A 15,912-nucleotide genomic window follows, 5' to 3' on the forward strand; every position below is an offset into this window, starting at 1 on the left:
GCACCTCCTACTCATCGTCAGTCATTTAGTCAGAAATCGACCACCGAAGCGATTGCAAAGAGACAACAGTATGCGTTCACGCATCCAAAGGCGCAGAAGCAGAACGTGCTCCTGGCCGGGTTGCTGGTCCTGCAGTCTCTCCCTTTCCAAGTGGTAGACTGTGCACCTGTCAGAGAACTGATGGCTTCTGCCAAGCCGAGGTGGAGAGTCCCAAGCAGTCATTTCTTTGCCAAAAAGGCAGTACCAGCCTTGCACAAATATGTAGAACAGAAGGTGGGCCAGTCCTTGAGCCTGTCGGTGTCTGCCAAAGTGCACAGCAGCGCCGATGTGTGGAGCTATAACTACGGTCAGGGACAATACATGTCCTTTACGCCTCCACGTTCTCACGCTGCTGGTCCAGCAACAATGTCCACCTTTGCCTCCTTATCGTCCACCATGACCTCAGCCTCAACTGCAGGGATACTTCACAGTGCCCCTCCAGCATACCACATGTGCAAGGCATGGCATGGCGGTGTCACGCTGTTCTGCACCTGGTTTGCCTGGGTGAACAAAGTCACACCGGAGAGGAACTGTTCCGTGTGATTAATCAAAAAATATAATCCTGGCTTTCTCCACGACAACTTAAAATCAGAACTATGGTGACTGACAACGGGAGGAACATGGTGTCCGCGCTGCGTCAAGGAAGGCTGAGCCATGCGCTCTGCATGGCACACGTGTTCAATCTGGTTGTCAAGCAGTTCCTGAAGTCTTCCACCCATCTGCAAGACATCCTAAAAATGGGCAGTAAACTTTGCATGCACTTCAGCCACTCCTACACCGCAAAGCACACCCTCCTTGAGCTGCAGCGGCAGAATGGCATCCCCCAACATAGGCTGATATGTGACGTTTCCACCCGTTGGAATTCCACCCTCCATATGTTGGACCAACTATACGAACAGAGAAAGGCCATCAACGATTTCTTGATGATCCAAGCGGATAGGAGTACTCCTCTATGTAACTTTGATGTCAGCCAGTGGCACCTCATGCATGACACCTGCCGTTTGCACAGGCCCTTTCAGGAGGCCACATTATTTGTCAGTTGCCAGGACTATGGGATGAACAACGTCATTCCCAGTGGCGTACATACAGGGGTCGCAGTTGCGACCTGGCCGCCTGTGGACCCCTGGCCCCTGCAGTAGTGCCACTCAGACTCAGGTGTGGGCCCACAGCAGTGGTGGCGGCAGGTGACAGGGAGATGAACGCTTCCAATGTGGAAGCGCTCATCTCCATAGTGATATGTATCGCCGTCCTCAGGACAGCAATACAGATAGCTGTGCTGCGGCCGGGCAGGGGAGGGAGGCGTCTCCCTTCCCTGTTCCTCTGATTGGCTGCTGGCACAAGGCCCGCAGCCTATCAGAGCGGTGCAGGCAGCGCTTGGACGTCATCACGCCGCCTGAGCCGTACAGCGCAGGACACAGGCCAGAAGAGGCCTGCATCGAATCGCTGCTAAGGAGGTAAGTGTAAGGATTAATTTTTTTTTTTTTTTACCGGACTTTACTGGGACATGAGGAGGCACTTCATACTGGCAAATGAGGGGGAGGGGGTTGGCACTTGTTACTGGCAAATGAAGTGGGGGTTGGCACTTGATACTGGCACATGGGGGGTTTGGCACTTGATATGGATACGTGGGGGGTTTGGCACTTGATACTGGCACATGAGGGGTTTGGCACAGTACTGGGGTAGTAGGATGTTTTGTCCAGAAGATGGTAGGATGATGGAAAAGTTGTAAACTAAGATTTTTTTTTGTCAAACAGCAGAGCTTAAAAACGGCGTAAAAATTGTGTTCTGGTCTGAAAGGAGAAGACGAGGACAGAGAACATCTACATCGAAGGAGACGTCACTGGATGTAAGAGGTACGGGTGCGATTTATGGGTCGGGCTGTGTGTGGGTGTGGTTTGAGGGCGGATGGGGACACAGGGGCCCAATAATCTCCTATTGCCCGGGGAAATGCCCCTCCCGAGACCAGGGGGGGGGGGCCATGGATCAGTTTCACACCGGGGCCCCATGGATTGTGTGTACGCCACTGGTTATTCCACTGCTGTCCTGGAACAGGTGCTGTTAAATCTGGCTGGTCAGGGGAATGGAGATGTGGCGCCTACATCTCACGGCCACCTGTGGGGGCTGAACTGGAGGAAAAGGAGAAGGGGGAGACATTAGAACACAGGCAATATGTAGCGAAATGAGTGTTTTTTCTACTCAGGTGACAAGAGAGGAGGAGCAGGAACAGCCAGAGCAGCTACAGGGCGATGAGGAAGACGAGGCAGAGGACCCAGACTTACCGTGGCAGTATGCAATGGAGATTGAGACCGGGAGTCCCTCAGAGTCATTTGCACAAATGGCCCACTACATGCTCACTTGCTTGCGAAGTGACAGCAGAATTTTTACCATTCGGCAGAGAGAAAACTTCTGGTTCTCCACCTTGTTGGACCCTCGCTACTGGTCCAAAATGGGGGCTTCTTTTTACACCCACTGAGAGGGAGGACAAAATAGCCTACTACAGAGCCATCCTATGTAGTCAGTTGGCCGCTGCCTATCTACAACATCGTCCATCTTCGCGCAGGTCTGACCAGGGGGGCCCTCTGCGCTCACGTTCCTCTGCCATGGCTGCAGGGTTGGGGGGAAGGAACAGTTCCAGCCTACTCAGCAGCAACTAGAGTCTAGAGTTGCTGATGAGCAGCTTTCTTCACCTGCATAGTGAAGAAACTACTCACCAGCAGCTAGACATAGAGCAGAACCTGAACCAGCAGGTGGTGGCATACTTGGAGTGCACTCTGCCAGCCGTCATTAAAGATCCGCTGGACTACTGGGCAGCCAAACTGGATTTGTGGTCGCAACTGGCACAGTTTGCCCTGAAAAAGCTGTCCTGCCCGGCCAGTAGTGTGGCATCAGAGCGGGTGTACAGCGAGGCGGGGGCCATATTTACCCCAAGAAGAACTCACCTGCTCCACCCAAAATCTAGAGAGACTGACTTTTGTCAAGATGAATCGGGCACGGATCAGTCAGGATTTCCACCCACCAATGCCTGATGCATCAGATTAGATCAACCATGCTGCCTCACTCAAACCTTGACAAAAATAGACCGGTTTCTTCTGGCTAACTGCCTCAGCTACTATTCTGATACTGCCACCCGCCTGATGCCACACATTAAGGCCAAGTGGTCTTTCACCCACATTCGTCAGCGGGTACTGGTTGTGCCACCCACTTCCCCACTCTGTGGTCGGCTCACGCTGCTGCCATCTCCACACTATGTCACCTTGCCACTCTGTGGTCTGCTGATGCCATCTCCACACTATGTCACCTTACCACTCTGATCTCCTGATGCTCCTGCTGCCACCTCCACACTGTCATTGTGCTTCTCTGTGGTCTCCTGATACTCCTGCTGCCATCTCCACACTATGTTATTGTGCCATGCGGTGCCTTCTAATACTGCTGCCACCTCCAGACTTTGTCATTGTGCCACTCGCTGTTCTTCTCCTAATGCTGCTGCCGCCACCTCCAGGCTCTGTCATTGTGCCACTCGGTCACCTTCTCCTGATGCTGCTGCCACCACCTCTAGACTCTGTCATTGTGCCACCAGGTGGTCTCCAGATGCTCCTGCTGCGATCTCCACACTATGTCATTGTGCCACTCGGTGGCTTCCTCATACTGCTGCCACCTCCAGACTCTGTGATTGTGCCACCCTGTGGCCTCCTGATGCTGCCGCCACCTCCACAGTGTCATTGTGCCACTCTGTGGTCTCCTCATGCTGCCACCACCTCCAGACTCTGTCATTGTGCCACTATATGGCCTCCTGATGCTGCAGCAACCTCCGGACTCTGTCATTGGGCCACTCTGTGAACTTCTCATGCTGTTCCCACCCTCCCCACTTCATGACTGTCTATCACTGTAAAACACGTGGCAGTGGATGGAACTTGTGACAGTAAGGTATGTAGGTTTGGCACTATTGGAGTTTGTAAAACTGTCACCTTGTTAACTTCTCTAAGATGATGAACCATCCTGTAACTGACAGTCTGTCCCTTAACTGGTTTCACCTTTATTGGGAACAGCGGGATAATAGCAGGAGATACTGTTTTTATCAATACACCAGCCTGGAGAAAAGCATCAATTTGACTGGCCACTGCTATCTCCTGGGCATGACTGAGGTGGTACTGCTTCACTCGAGGGGGCTGACATCCTGGCTTAAGAAGCACAGTGACCGAAGACACGGGGAGTTTCCCTATGTCTGTTTTTTTATCTTGACCATAAATCCCTCGGTACCAGCTCAAGAACAGCCTGGTCTACAAGGGTTATTTCTGATGGCTCAGTCTCAGGCAGGGCCAGTGTCATTATTAAGGGACATAATACTTCCTCTGGTGCCCAGTAGTGTCATCGGGGTAAAAGTGTATGTGGGCTCCCAGTGCTTTCAAAACATTAGTCCCTAAAAGAGGTTGTGGCATTTTTAATTTTTTTAACTAACAATTGGGTAACAACCGTACTGTCTTTTATCTTTAGTTTAACTGGCTCAGATTAACTGTTTCTCTTGTAAATCCCACAGCTGGTACATAACAAGGGGTTAACTGATGAGGCCGCAAGAAACTCTGGTCTACTACTGTATTGGCTGCCCCTGTGTCAACCAGAAATGGTACTGCCTGTCTGTTGCCTATGGATACGGGTACATGAAGTTGAGGGCCCTTTCCTTCAGTTTTTGCAAGCAGTACCGGCACGAGGTTGCCTTTTTTTCTAGCAGGGGGTAAAAATGGCAGTGGAGGTCTGTTGATCTCCACTTATTTTTATTGCCTTATTGTAGCCATCCAAAATTTGGATACAATAAGGCAATAAAAATAAGCATTGTGATATAACAGCAAAAAAAAAAGTGCTGTGGTCTTTCCTTCAACTACAAGCAACTTTGTATACTACAGAGAACCTCCCTACGCACGCCGAGGAGTGCCGTTCAACTTTTTCTTCCTGTTGATCTCCACTGTCAGTATCTTTGGGCGCTTCCTGTTGCTGACGTGGAGCACGGCAATCTAGTTTTCTGTGGCCAGGTTTCCCACAGTTAAAACATCTGAAATCTCTATGGGATGTTTGTTGCTGTCCTGGTCCCTGATTGACATATTTGACTGCAGCCCTGAATTCTTTTTCATGTTCTGTTCTAAACCTTTTGCAGCAATCATTTGTGGCAGTGGAGCGACTCGTCATTCAGGTTTACAGGCTTTTAACTTGGCTTGCAGAGCAGGTCTCAAGCCTTCCATAAATGCTGTCAACAATTTCTCACCCAGTGGTCCCGTCCTGTCTGATCCCAACCCATGTCAGTCCAAATGGTCCGCAGTCCAGCTGCATATGTCTCTGCTGCCTCTTGAGGTCCCTGAACGACGTCTTTTAGACTCATGGAACTCTCATCTTCTTTTCCCTTTGCCCATTCCTTGAAAACTCGGACAAACTCTGCCCCTGATGGTAGACTTTTCTCCCAGTCCTCTAGAGACAGATTGTCAAAAGCCCTACTCCTATGTTCAGTAAGGAAAGGGCCCACAACCTGATACTGTGATTCCTCTAGTTTCAGCATTATCAAGTCCTTCAGGTCAGCCCAGCTGGCTCTGTATGTCGCCTGAATTTGTTGTAACCACATGGCAGTGGACATTGGTCTCATTAAGGGGTCTGAGAGTTTAGTAAACAGTTCTAATCGGTCTTTATTGCTCCAAGAGTAATATTCTGTCACAGTAACATAACCATACTGTCCTGATGGTCCTAGGGCTTCAGGAGCCAGAGGGGCGGATGGGTCCATGGTATCTGTTTTGGGTGTCTGTGCAGGTAGGATTCTTGTCTTAGTCAATACAGGATAAATGCCTGCTGGTTTCTGGGATTGACATGCCCCACAAACCTTACAAATGTCAGTCTAGTCTGCGTTCTGATTTCCACAGAGGTTACACATCCATCCCTCTGGTCCACTCCTGGACTCTCTAGTAGGGGCACTGGCCCGGGGGTATGGAGGTGGCGTATCTCCAGTTTTCTTCCATTTTTATTGCTAAGTATATAATTATCTACATTTCACAACTTCTCCTCTCCATTCCTCAGTTTCAACCTCACAAGCTACTTTTACCCATATATCAACCACTTCTTCACATCCATGATCCTTTATCCAACTACAATGTGTCCTACTGAATCTTTCCCAGCCTTCTAGGTTAAGATTCCCATACTTCACCCCTGGCTTCTCTAACACTCTGTCCACATTCTTCAGACCCTCCTTACCTCCGCTTTCCTTCACTAATGTTTTGGCTGCTTTATAACATTTGGGTATACTAAAATGATTCCTCATTGCTCTTCAACTGTACCAGAACAACTATAGAAAGCAGCAAAATTCTGATGTTTGTTTCCACTCAGTTTCCTCAGAGCTTCCTCACTATATCACCTAGTTTACTCCGTTACTGAGCCTCAGTTTCCTCACTATATCACCTAATATACTCTGTTACTGAGATTTCACTTTCTATAATGTTCTGCAATTTTCAAACACAGTAAAGAACAAACAAAACGTATACAGTGACTCCTAAAGCCAGACCAAAAACATCCCCAAATTACTCATGATCAGAAGCTAAAGCCAAGAATCATAGGTATTTTCAACTTTTAAGGTTCTTTATTAATATGGACTCAACTGTAAAAGGACTTTATACGTACGTTCCTTCAACAATCCCTCAAACCAGACAACCGGGAAAGGAGGCCCAGATACAATGTAAGATAAAGTCTCTTACCTTGTAGCGCTGTCTTTTATATCTGTCCGTCTCGGTCTGGATTATCCAAGTTGTCAGATCAATTAAGTGTCCTTTTGTCGAGCCCCTTGTTGGGTGCCAGGTTTTGTCGGGACAAACTCCCTTCTCTATAATTGTTGGGTCCCAATTGAAATATCCTTATGAGCACTCAGAGAGCCGACACGGACGGACACATTGCTGAATCAGATTCACTCTCCTTTAATTCCACACACCATATACATCTTTATAACACTACAGATAATCATAGACAAATCTGGCACACCGCCAAGGGTGTGGAAATCGAAAGTAATAATTTGATTCGTTATTCATAAAAGGCAATACTTCTACACTATAATAAAAGAATTCTAATAATTAAAAAGTTTCTGCAGGATCTTATCTCAAAGTTGACATTCTTCAGCAGTACATCCCAAAACTCCGATAAGGAAGCGAGGGAGCTGCTATCTTGGCCTTGCAGCTAGGAAATCTATATACACAGAGACTCCCTACATCCTTCCAGCTGGCTCATACATTTTTCACATATACACAATATGGAAGAAATACTCATACAAAATGGATTCTCATCCCTCACACAAAGGAGGTCATGGTCTTCCCAATTCATTCAGATGAGTCGAGGGCTTTGGAGGCTTCCCCTACTGCACAATCTGGTGTCTCAGGGCAAGTAGCTCTGGTCATACCGAACAGATAAAATCCAACAGCCTGGAGCTGTGATGGCTAACCTCCAGCACTACAGCTGTGGTAAAACTATGACTCCCAAGATGCACACTTGCTTGGCTGTTCTCAGAACTCCATAGAAATGAATGAAGCATGCAGGGTAGCATAGTTTCACCACAGTTGGAGTGCCACAGGTTAGCCATCACTGGCCTAGAGGGAGCTTACCATGGCAAGCCTGGGAAGCTTTAGAAGCAGGGTCTCCAATCGGAAGGCAGAGAGAGCTGCATCCCTCTGCCTTACCTCAGATAGGCAGCAATCGCTGTTGAAGGCGGCACCTGAGTGGTTAAGTGACAGGGTTCGGTGCGATTGCCATTCCCCGTCATTGTAGCAAGGTTCCGACTGTATTATATATCCAGCACCCACAGTGTATGGATTGGGCTCATTGAGGATAGGTCATCAATATATATTGCTGCATAACCATTTTAATCTCGTGTTGTCCATTACATGAGGACGCACTTGATGGTCTTACCATGTGAGGCACATGGTTTTATCAATTTGGGCGTCCATGTGCATCACATTAATTCCATCATGTGCCTCCACATATTAATCCTGTTGCCCATTATGTGAGAAGGTATTTGATTGTGTTACTCTATTAGTGTGAGGCACTTGGTTTTATTAATTTGTACTTCCTTGTGCCTCACATTAATAGTAAGTGCCTCATCAAGTACCTCTTCACATAATGGGCAACATGGCGTTACTGTGGGCATTTATTTGTGTTAATTTATTTGTTATCGAATAACGTCATTCTTTAATTGGAATCAAAATCAAAGTCTAAATTCTGGAATTGTGATCGTATCCTGTGATTTCTCTCATGACTATCACGATCTGATTTTTGCGTAAAACATTGCTCACATTCTGAACATGAATACGGCTTCTTTACTGCGTGACGTAGCGCATGTTTAACAAGATTTTGTCTATGTGTAAAATGTTTCCCACATTCTGAACATGAAAAAGGTTTCTCTCCTCTGTGACTTCTCTGATGTGCAGCAAGACTTGGTTTTTGTGTAAAACATTTCCCACATTCTGAACATGAATACGGCTTCTCTCCTGTGTGACATAGCGCATGTTTAACAAGAGTTTGTCTAAGTGTAAAACATTTCCCACATTCTGAACATGAAAAAGGTTTCTCTCCTGTGTGACTTCTTTTATGTTTAACAAGATATGAATTATCTGTAAAATATTTCCCACATTCTGAACAGAAGTATGGCTTCTCCCCTGTGTGCATTCTCTGATGTGTAACAAGACTTGATTTAGCATTAAAACATTTCCCACATTCTGAACATGAATACGGCTTCTCTCCTGTGTGAATTCTCTCATGTCTGACAAGATAGAATTTATCTTGAAAAAATTTCCCACATTCTGAACATGAATACGGCTTCTCTCCTGTGTGACTTTTTTCATGTCTAACAAGATGTGATTTACATGAAAAACATTTCCCACATTCTACACATGAATTTGGCTTTTTTACTTTGTGACATCTCTCATGTCGAACAAGTGCTGATATATATTCAAAATATTTCCCACATTGTGGACATGAAAACGGCTTCTCCCGTGTGCGAATTCTTCTGTCTGTAGAAAGACTTGATCTATTTGAGATCTCTTGAAACCTTTCACCCCCTTTCAGAATGGCACTTGTGGTAGCAAACTGTGATTGGTTAGATGAAGATTCCTCATGAACAGGGGGATTATATGATAGATCTGTACTGTGAAGTCCTGGATGTACATTAAGGTTTTCTCCTGAAGAGCACTGCATGATGTCTTCATCTTCTGCTTTATAATTTAGTGATAACATGAAGTTTCCTTCAGAATTCTTAAGGGAATTTTCTGCTAAAGATACAAAATAAAATTTTGTATACGCTACACATGACGGCTCTTACCTTGTGATATAAGAGGCTGGAGCTCCTCCATTACATGTCACTGCACACACGTGTATACACTGCACATGACGGCTCTTACCTTGTGATATAAGAGGCTGGTGCTCCTCCATTACATGTCACTGCACACACGTGTATACACTGCACATGACGGCTCTTACCTTGTGATATAGGAGGCTGGTGCTCCTCCATTACATGTCACTGCACACACTGCACATGACGGCTCTTACCTTGTGATATAAGAGGCTGGTGCTCCTCCATCATGTCACTGCACACACGTGTATACACTGCACATGATTGCTCTTACCTTGTGATATAAGAGGCTGGTGCTCCTCCATTACATGTCACTGCACACACGAGTATACACTGCACATGACGGGTCTTACCTTGTGATATAAGAGGCTGGTGCTCCTCCATTACATGTCACTGCACACATGTGTATACACTGCACATGACGGCTCTTACCTTGTGATATAAGAGGCTGGTGCTCCTCCATCATGTCACTGCACACACGTGTATACACTGCACATGACGGCTCTTACCTTGTGATATAAGAGGCTGGTGCTCCTCCATTACATGTCACTGCACACACGAGTATACACTGCACATGACAGCTCTTACCCTGTGATATAAGAGGCTGGTGCTCCTCCATCATGGCCTCCTTGTACAGATCCTTGTGTCCTTCTATATACTCCCACTCCTCCATGGAGAAATAGACAGTGACATCCTGACACCTTACAGGAACCTGACAACACAATGACACCGTCATCACCCAGACCCCTCCAGTGCTGTTACTGGAGAATTTCCCAACATTCCCACAGTGTCACCTCTCCAGTCAGCAGCTCCATCATCTTGTGGGTGAGTTCTAGGATCTTCTGCTCATGTATCAGGGGAGGAGGCTCTGTGATGGGGGGAGGGGTCCTGCTCCGCCCTCCTGACTCCTGGAGATGGATTATGGGAGTCACACAGTCCCCCGATGTCTTCTTCACTATTGTGTACTCCTGTGGATGGAGAGAGACACTTAGGGAATAAACCCTTCAGGGGCCATGTGCTCTCCTCCGGCCTCTCCTCCTGGTACAACGTGCCTACTTACCTTCTCATGGCTCCTACAACATGACTATTGGTCACTGGTCACATGACACATCACTCACCATATTGGGGGCTGATCTTCAGGTTCTCCATCACTTGGAAGGTCTGGAGGCCGTTCTCCAGGACCCTGGACTCTTCCTATCACTTCCTATGATGGATTCTCCTTCCCGATGTCTGACTTGTTACAGAATACAATAAAGAGGAGAGAAATCTAGAAAAGTTTACCTCTCCGCTCAGCAGGGAGATGATCTCCAAGGTGAGGTCTAATATTCTTCTGCTGATCTCCATTCTGTCCATCCTTGGTGGCTCATTCAGGAGAAGGCTCGTATTGCTGGTTTTCTTCATGATGCCTTAAAAATAAAGGAATAAAGGTTAATCAGTGAGTCCCATGTCTCCTATAATGAGGCCGAGACAAAGTATAACTTATTCCACAAAACTGAGACCCTCATAAAGCTGCACTGATGGGAAAAACACTGAGCTCCGTGTGTATCTAAGCTCCTGGCAGTGCAGTGTGTGGAGGCATGAGACTCTGAGCTCCGTGTGTATCTAAGCTCCTGGCAGTGCAGTGTGTGGAGGCATGAGACTCTGAGCTCCGTGTGTATCTAAGCTCCTGGCAGTGCAGTGTGTGGAGGCAGGAGGCTCTGAGCTCCGTGTGTATCTAAGCTCCTGGCAGTGCAGTGTGTGGAGGCAGGAGGCTCTTTGCTCCGTGTGTATCTAAGCTCCTGGCAGTGCAGTGTATGGAGGCATGAGACACTGAGCTCCGTGTGTATCTAAGCTCCTGGCAGTGCAGTGTGTGGAGGCAGGAGACTCTGAGCTCCGTGTGTATCTAAGCTCCTGGCAGTGCAGTGTGTGGAGGCAGGAGACATGTCCTGAGTATCTCGGCCCCCGGTCCGGTGATGGTCGGCGCACAGAACACTGCACACACGGATCGCACACGGAGGAGAATACACGTCTGTAAATCAGGCCTAAAACGGCCGTACACCTTCAATATCGGTCAGATTATCCCTTCTTCTCCTGGAAGTTCTTCTCTCATACAAATACTGCGGCGTCAGCTCCTATGTCCTCTGGATGGGGGGGCCACGAGCTGCTGTCAGACACCGCTAGTGGCGGCGAGGAGTGGGCATGCTGAATTCATCGTGTCCAGTGCCGAGGGTCCGCCAGTGGAAGTGATTCTGGGGGCCTCCAATACTTACCATAGTCGTAGTTAGTAAATTTGGGGCATGCAAGCCCCGCCTCGAAAATGTCCCCAACCCAAGTGTGACGCCCACTTTTGGGCGGGGCTTACATAAGCTCCAATCAGTTTGGGCCTGAGACAGAAGGAATCGGTAGGTCAGTCCCTGCAAATTCAGGACTCTGGGCGAGTATGAGCCCGTCCTAAAGCTACACGGAGGCGCTGCCTTATATTGTTAGGCCTCAGACACAGGAACATCTGCATTGTAGCCACAACACAGTGCACAGAACAGAACTGTACTTTATACCGCACTGTATCCATGTGCTACGTCTGACCGTACCTTTACATACGTGTAACATGTCTGATCATAACTCTGTGTGTGCAGAACACACGGTGCATCCATAAAAAGGCATCAAAAACAGAAAAGTACCACCTGCCATAGCACATACAGAGGCTGGTGCTCCTCCATTACATGTCACTGCACACACTGCACATGACGGGTCTTACCTTGTGATATAAGAGGCTGGTGCTCCTCCATTACATGTCACTGCACACACGTGTATACACTGCACATGACGGCTCTTACCTTGTGATATAAGAGGCTGGTGCTCCTCCATTACATGTCACTGCACACACGTGTATACACTGCACATGACGGCTCTTACCCTGTGATATAAGAGGCTGGTGCTCCTCCATTACATGTCACTGCACACACGTGTATACACTGCACATGACGGCTCTTACCCTGTGATATAAGAGACTGGAGCTCCTCCATTACATGTCACTGCACACACGTGTATACACTGCACATGACGGCTCTTACCTTGTGATATAAGAGGCTGGTGCTCCTCCATTACATGTCACTGCACACACGTGTATACACTGCACATGACGGGTCTTACCTTGTGATATAAGAGGCTGGTGCTCCTCCATTACATGTCACTGCACACACGTGTATACACTGCACATGACGGCTCTTACCTTGTGATATAAGAGGCTGGTGCTCTTCCATTACATGTCATTGCACACACGTGTATACACTGCACATGACGGCTCTTACCCTGTGATATAAGAGGCTGGTGCTCCTCCATTACATGTCATTGCACACACGTGTATACACTGCACATGACGGCTCTTACCTTGTGATATAAGAGGCTGGTGCTCCTCCATTACATGTCACTGCACACTCGTGTATACACTGCACATGGCGGCTCTTACCTTGTGATATAAGAGGCTGGTGCTCCTCCATTACATGTCACTGCACACACGTGTATACACTGCACATGACGGCTCTTACCTTGTGATATAAGAGGCTGGTGCTCCTCCATCATGTCACTGCACACACGTGTATACACTGCACATGACGGGTCTTACCTTGTGATATAAGAGGCTGGTGCTCCTCCATTACATGTCACTGCACACACGTGTACACACTGCACATGACGTGTCTCACCTTGTGATATAAGAGGCTGGTGCTCCTCCATCATGGCCTCCTTGTACAGATCCTTGTGTCCTTCTATATACTCCCACTCCTCCATGGAGAAATAGACAGTGACGTCCTGACACCTTATAGGAACCTGACAACACAATGACACCGTCATCACCCAGACCCCTCCAGTGCTGTTACTGGATAATTTCCCAGCATTCCCAGCAGTGTCACCTCTCCAGTCAGCAGCTCCATCATCTTGTGGGTGAGTTCTAGGATCTTCTGCTCATGTATCAGGGGGTGAGTGGGGGGCTCTGTGATGGGGTGAGGGGTCCTGCTCCGCCCTCCTGACTCCTGGAGATGGATGATGGGAGTCACACAGTCCCTCGATGTCTTCTTCACTATTGTGTACTCCTGTGGATGGAGAGAGACACTTAGGGAATAAACCCTTCAGGGGCCATGTGCTCTCCTCCGGCCCTCTCCTCCTGGTACAACGTGCCTACTTACCTACTCGTGGCTCCTACAACATGACTATTGGTTACATGACACATCACTCACCATATTGGGGGCTGATCTTCAGGTTCTCCATCACTTGGAAGGTCTGGAGGCCGTTCTCCAGGACCCTGGACTCTTCCTATCACTTCCTATGATGGATTCTCCTTCCCGATGTCTGACTTGTTACAGAATACAATACAGAGGAGAGAAATCTAGAAAAGTTTACCTCTCCGCTCAGCAGGGAGATGATCTCCAAGGTGAGGTCTAATATTCTTCTGCTGATCTCCTTCCTGTCCATCCTTGGTGGTCATTCAGGAGAAGAGGAGAGAACTGGAGGAGCTGGAGGCTTCTAGTACTGCAGGCGCCTTTATGAGAAGAGGAGAGGAAATCATCCAGGGGACAAGATCAGATGTCACCTCCAGAACCGCACTTCCTGAGCCTGGAGGGGCCCCGCTTCTCAGAGCCCCCACCACATGGATTCCAGGGGCCCCAACATGGAGATCTCTGGTGGCTCCACAGGAGATAAATGTCTGATAGATGCAGGTCCCACCTCTGGGCTGTGCTCAGAAGAGACTGGAGAGAGCTGAGCTCAGGCCGGGCCCCACTCCATTCATTCTCCTCCTGGAGGCAGGGGCCCTTCACCAGGACAGTCAGGGGCCAGCGAATGATGACAACTCCCACTATCCCCACTACTCCTCCCCCATCATACTAAGCTGAGGGGCGGAGAAGGATTCCTTGTGTGTAATGGAGGAGAATCTCCAGAGGTGACATGTCTGAGCTCTCCACCACACTGTCTCCTCACAGCTCATCTTACCTGCAGGCTGGAGGAATGGCTGATACCAGAGAGAACAAGAGCCCTGACTACCGACCAGGACCTGCCCAGTATCTGCTGCACTGCCAGAGCTGAAGGACCTGCCCAGTATCTGCTGCACTGCCAGAGCTGAAGGACCTGGGGTGACATCACCGTCATCTGATCAGTGCAGGGGGCGGGGCTCAGCAGTGGGGAGAGGAGGTGGTGAAGGACCTGGGGTGGCGTCACCGTCATGTGACCAGTGCAGGGGGCGGAGCTCAGCAGTGGGGAGGAGAAGAGATGGGGAACAGGGGCGTAGCTATTAGAGATGAGAAGTTCGGATCTTCGGTTCACTTCCTGAGTCGGCTCTGAAGTGAACCGAAGGTCTGGAGGGACTCGCTCCTGGCAAACACAGCTCTGCTGCAGTGAATGCAGTGGAGCAGACTGTGAAACAATACTCTGTCCTCCTCCTCCTTGACCTGTCCTCTGCCTTCGACACTGTTGACCTTTCCCTTCTGTTGCAAACTCTCTCATCTCTTGGCATCACTGACCTGGCCCTCTCCTGGATCACATCACTCCTCACAGACCGGACGTTTAGCGTCTCCCACACCCGCACCTACTGTGTCCTTCTCCCATACCATGTAGATTGTAAGCCTCACGGGCAGGGCCCTCTCCCCTTGTTCATGCTTAGTGCAATTGTCTGTATTATGTATGTGCACCGCTTATCATATGTACAGCGCTATGGAACGAATGGCGCTTTAATAATTAATAATAATAATAATAAGGTAAAAAATGTGTTATGGGGGGGGGGGGTTAGTGTGCCATTTTTGCCTCTGGCAGCAGAAACGCTATGTACTTCCCTGCCCCTGGCCACAAAGCACTGAGAGAAGGGGGCCCAAGCTGAACTCTTGCACCGGAGCCCATGAGCCTTTAGCTGCGCCCCTGGTGGTGAAGGACCTGGGGTGATGTCACTGTCATGTGATCAATGCTGTGGGAGGGGTTCAGCAGTGGAGAGGAACAGAGGTGGTGAAGGACCTGGGGTGACGTCACCGTCATGTGATCAGTGCAGGGGGCGGGGCTCAGCAGTGACTTCCGACCAGGACCTGCCCAGTATCTCCTGCTCTGCCATGAGATGCTAGAGTGGAGTTGTTAGAAGGAGGTCTGTGACGTCACTGGTCACATGACTAAATGTGGGAAGTGCTGAGGGACCCGTACTGTGCACTGGAGCAGCATGGAGGTCATATATGAGGGGCAGGTGGAGCACTCAGGGGCAGTGGGGTTAATGGAGTGAAATCTGGTGCAATTAAGGGGGTTTGTAGTACAGATCCAGGTGTATTATGAGGGTGCAGATCGGGGGGGGGGGGCTTTATGGGGTGTAAATCTGTTAAATCTGTGATGAGGGGGCCATGAGGGTGCAGATCTGGGGGGGCTTTATGGGGTGTAAATATGTGAGGGGGCACGTGGTGTATTCTGGGGACATGAGGGTGCAAATCTGTGGGAGGGGGGTTTATGGGGTGTAAATCTGTGAGGAGGGGGCATGTGGTGTATTCTGGGGACATGAGGGTGCAGATCTGGGG

At 48.8% G+C, this 15,912-nt stretch overlaps 1 protein-coding gene across 1 annotated transcript; it reads right to left on the bottom strand.

The window, feature by feature from the left end:
• Window positions 1-6,961: 6,961 nt before the first annotated feature.
• Window positions 6,962-13,127, bottom strand: LOC122922877 (gastrula zinc finger protein XlCGF17.1-like). Its single transcript, XM_044273629.1, has 2 exons — window positions 13,078-13,127; window positions 6,962-9,317 (listed from the first exon to the last, which is right to left on the bottom strand). The coding sequence occupies exons 1-2, from the start codon at window positions 13,109-13,111 to the stop codon at window positions 8,239-8,241; spliced, it is 1,113 nt and encodes a 370-aa protein (XP_044129564.1). The 5' UTR covers window positions 13,112-13,127; the 3' UTR covers window positions 6,962-8,238.
• Window positions 13,128-15,912: the final 2,785 nt, after the last annotated feature.

This window comes from Bufo gargarizans, unplaced genomic scaffold, assembly GCF_014858855.1.
Source record: "Bufo gargarizans isolate SCDJY-AF-19 unplaced genomic scaffold, ASM1485885v1 original_scaffold_1010_pilon, whole genome shotgun sequence".
Lineage (NCBI taxonomy): Eukaryota > Metazoa > Chordata > Amphibia > Anura > Bufonidae > Bufo > Bufo gargarizans.

Bases quoted from the DNA above. Each gene is read 5' to 3' on its own strand.
- LOC122922877 (XM_044273629.1), bottom strand. From the start codon at position 13,111: ATGATGGAGGAGCACCAGCCTCTTATATCACAAG. The intron at 9,318-13,077 runs GTGAGACACGTC...TTGTATCTTTAG, and splicing joins CCAGCCTCTTATATCACAAG to CAGAAAATTCCCTTAAGAAT.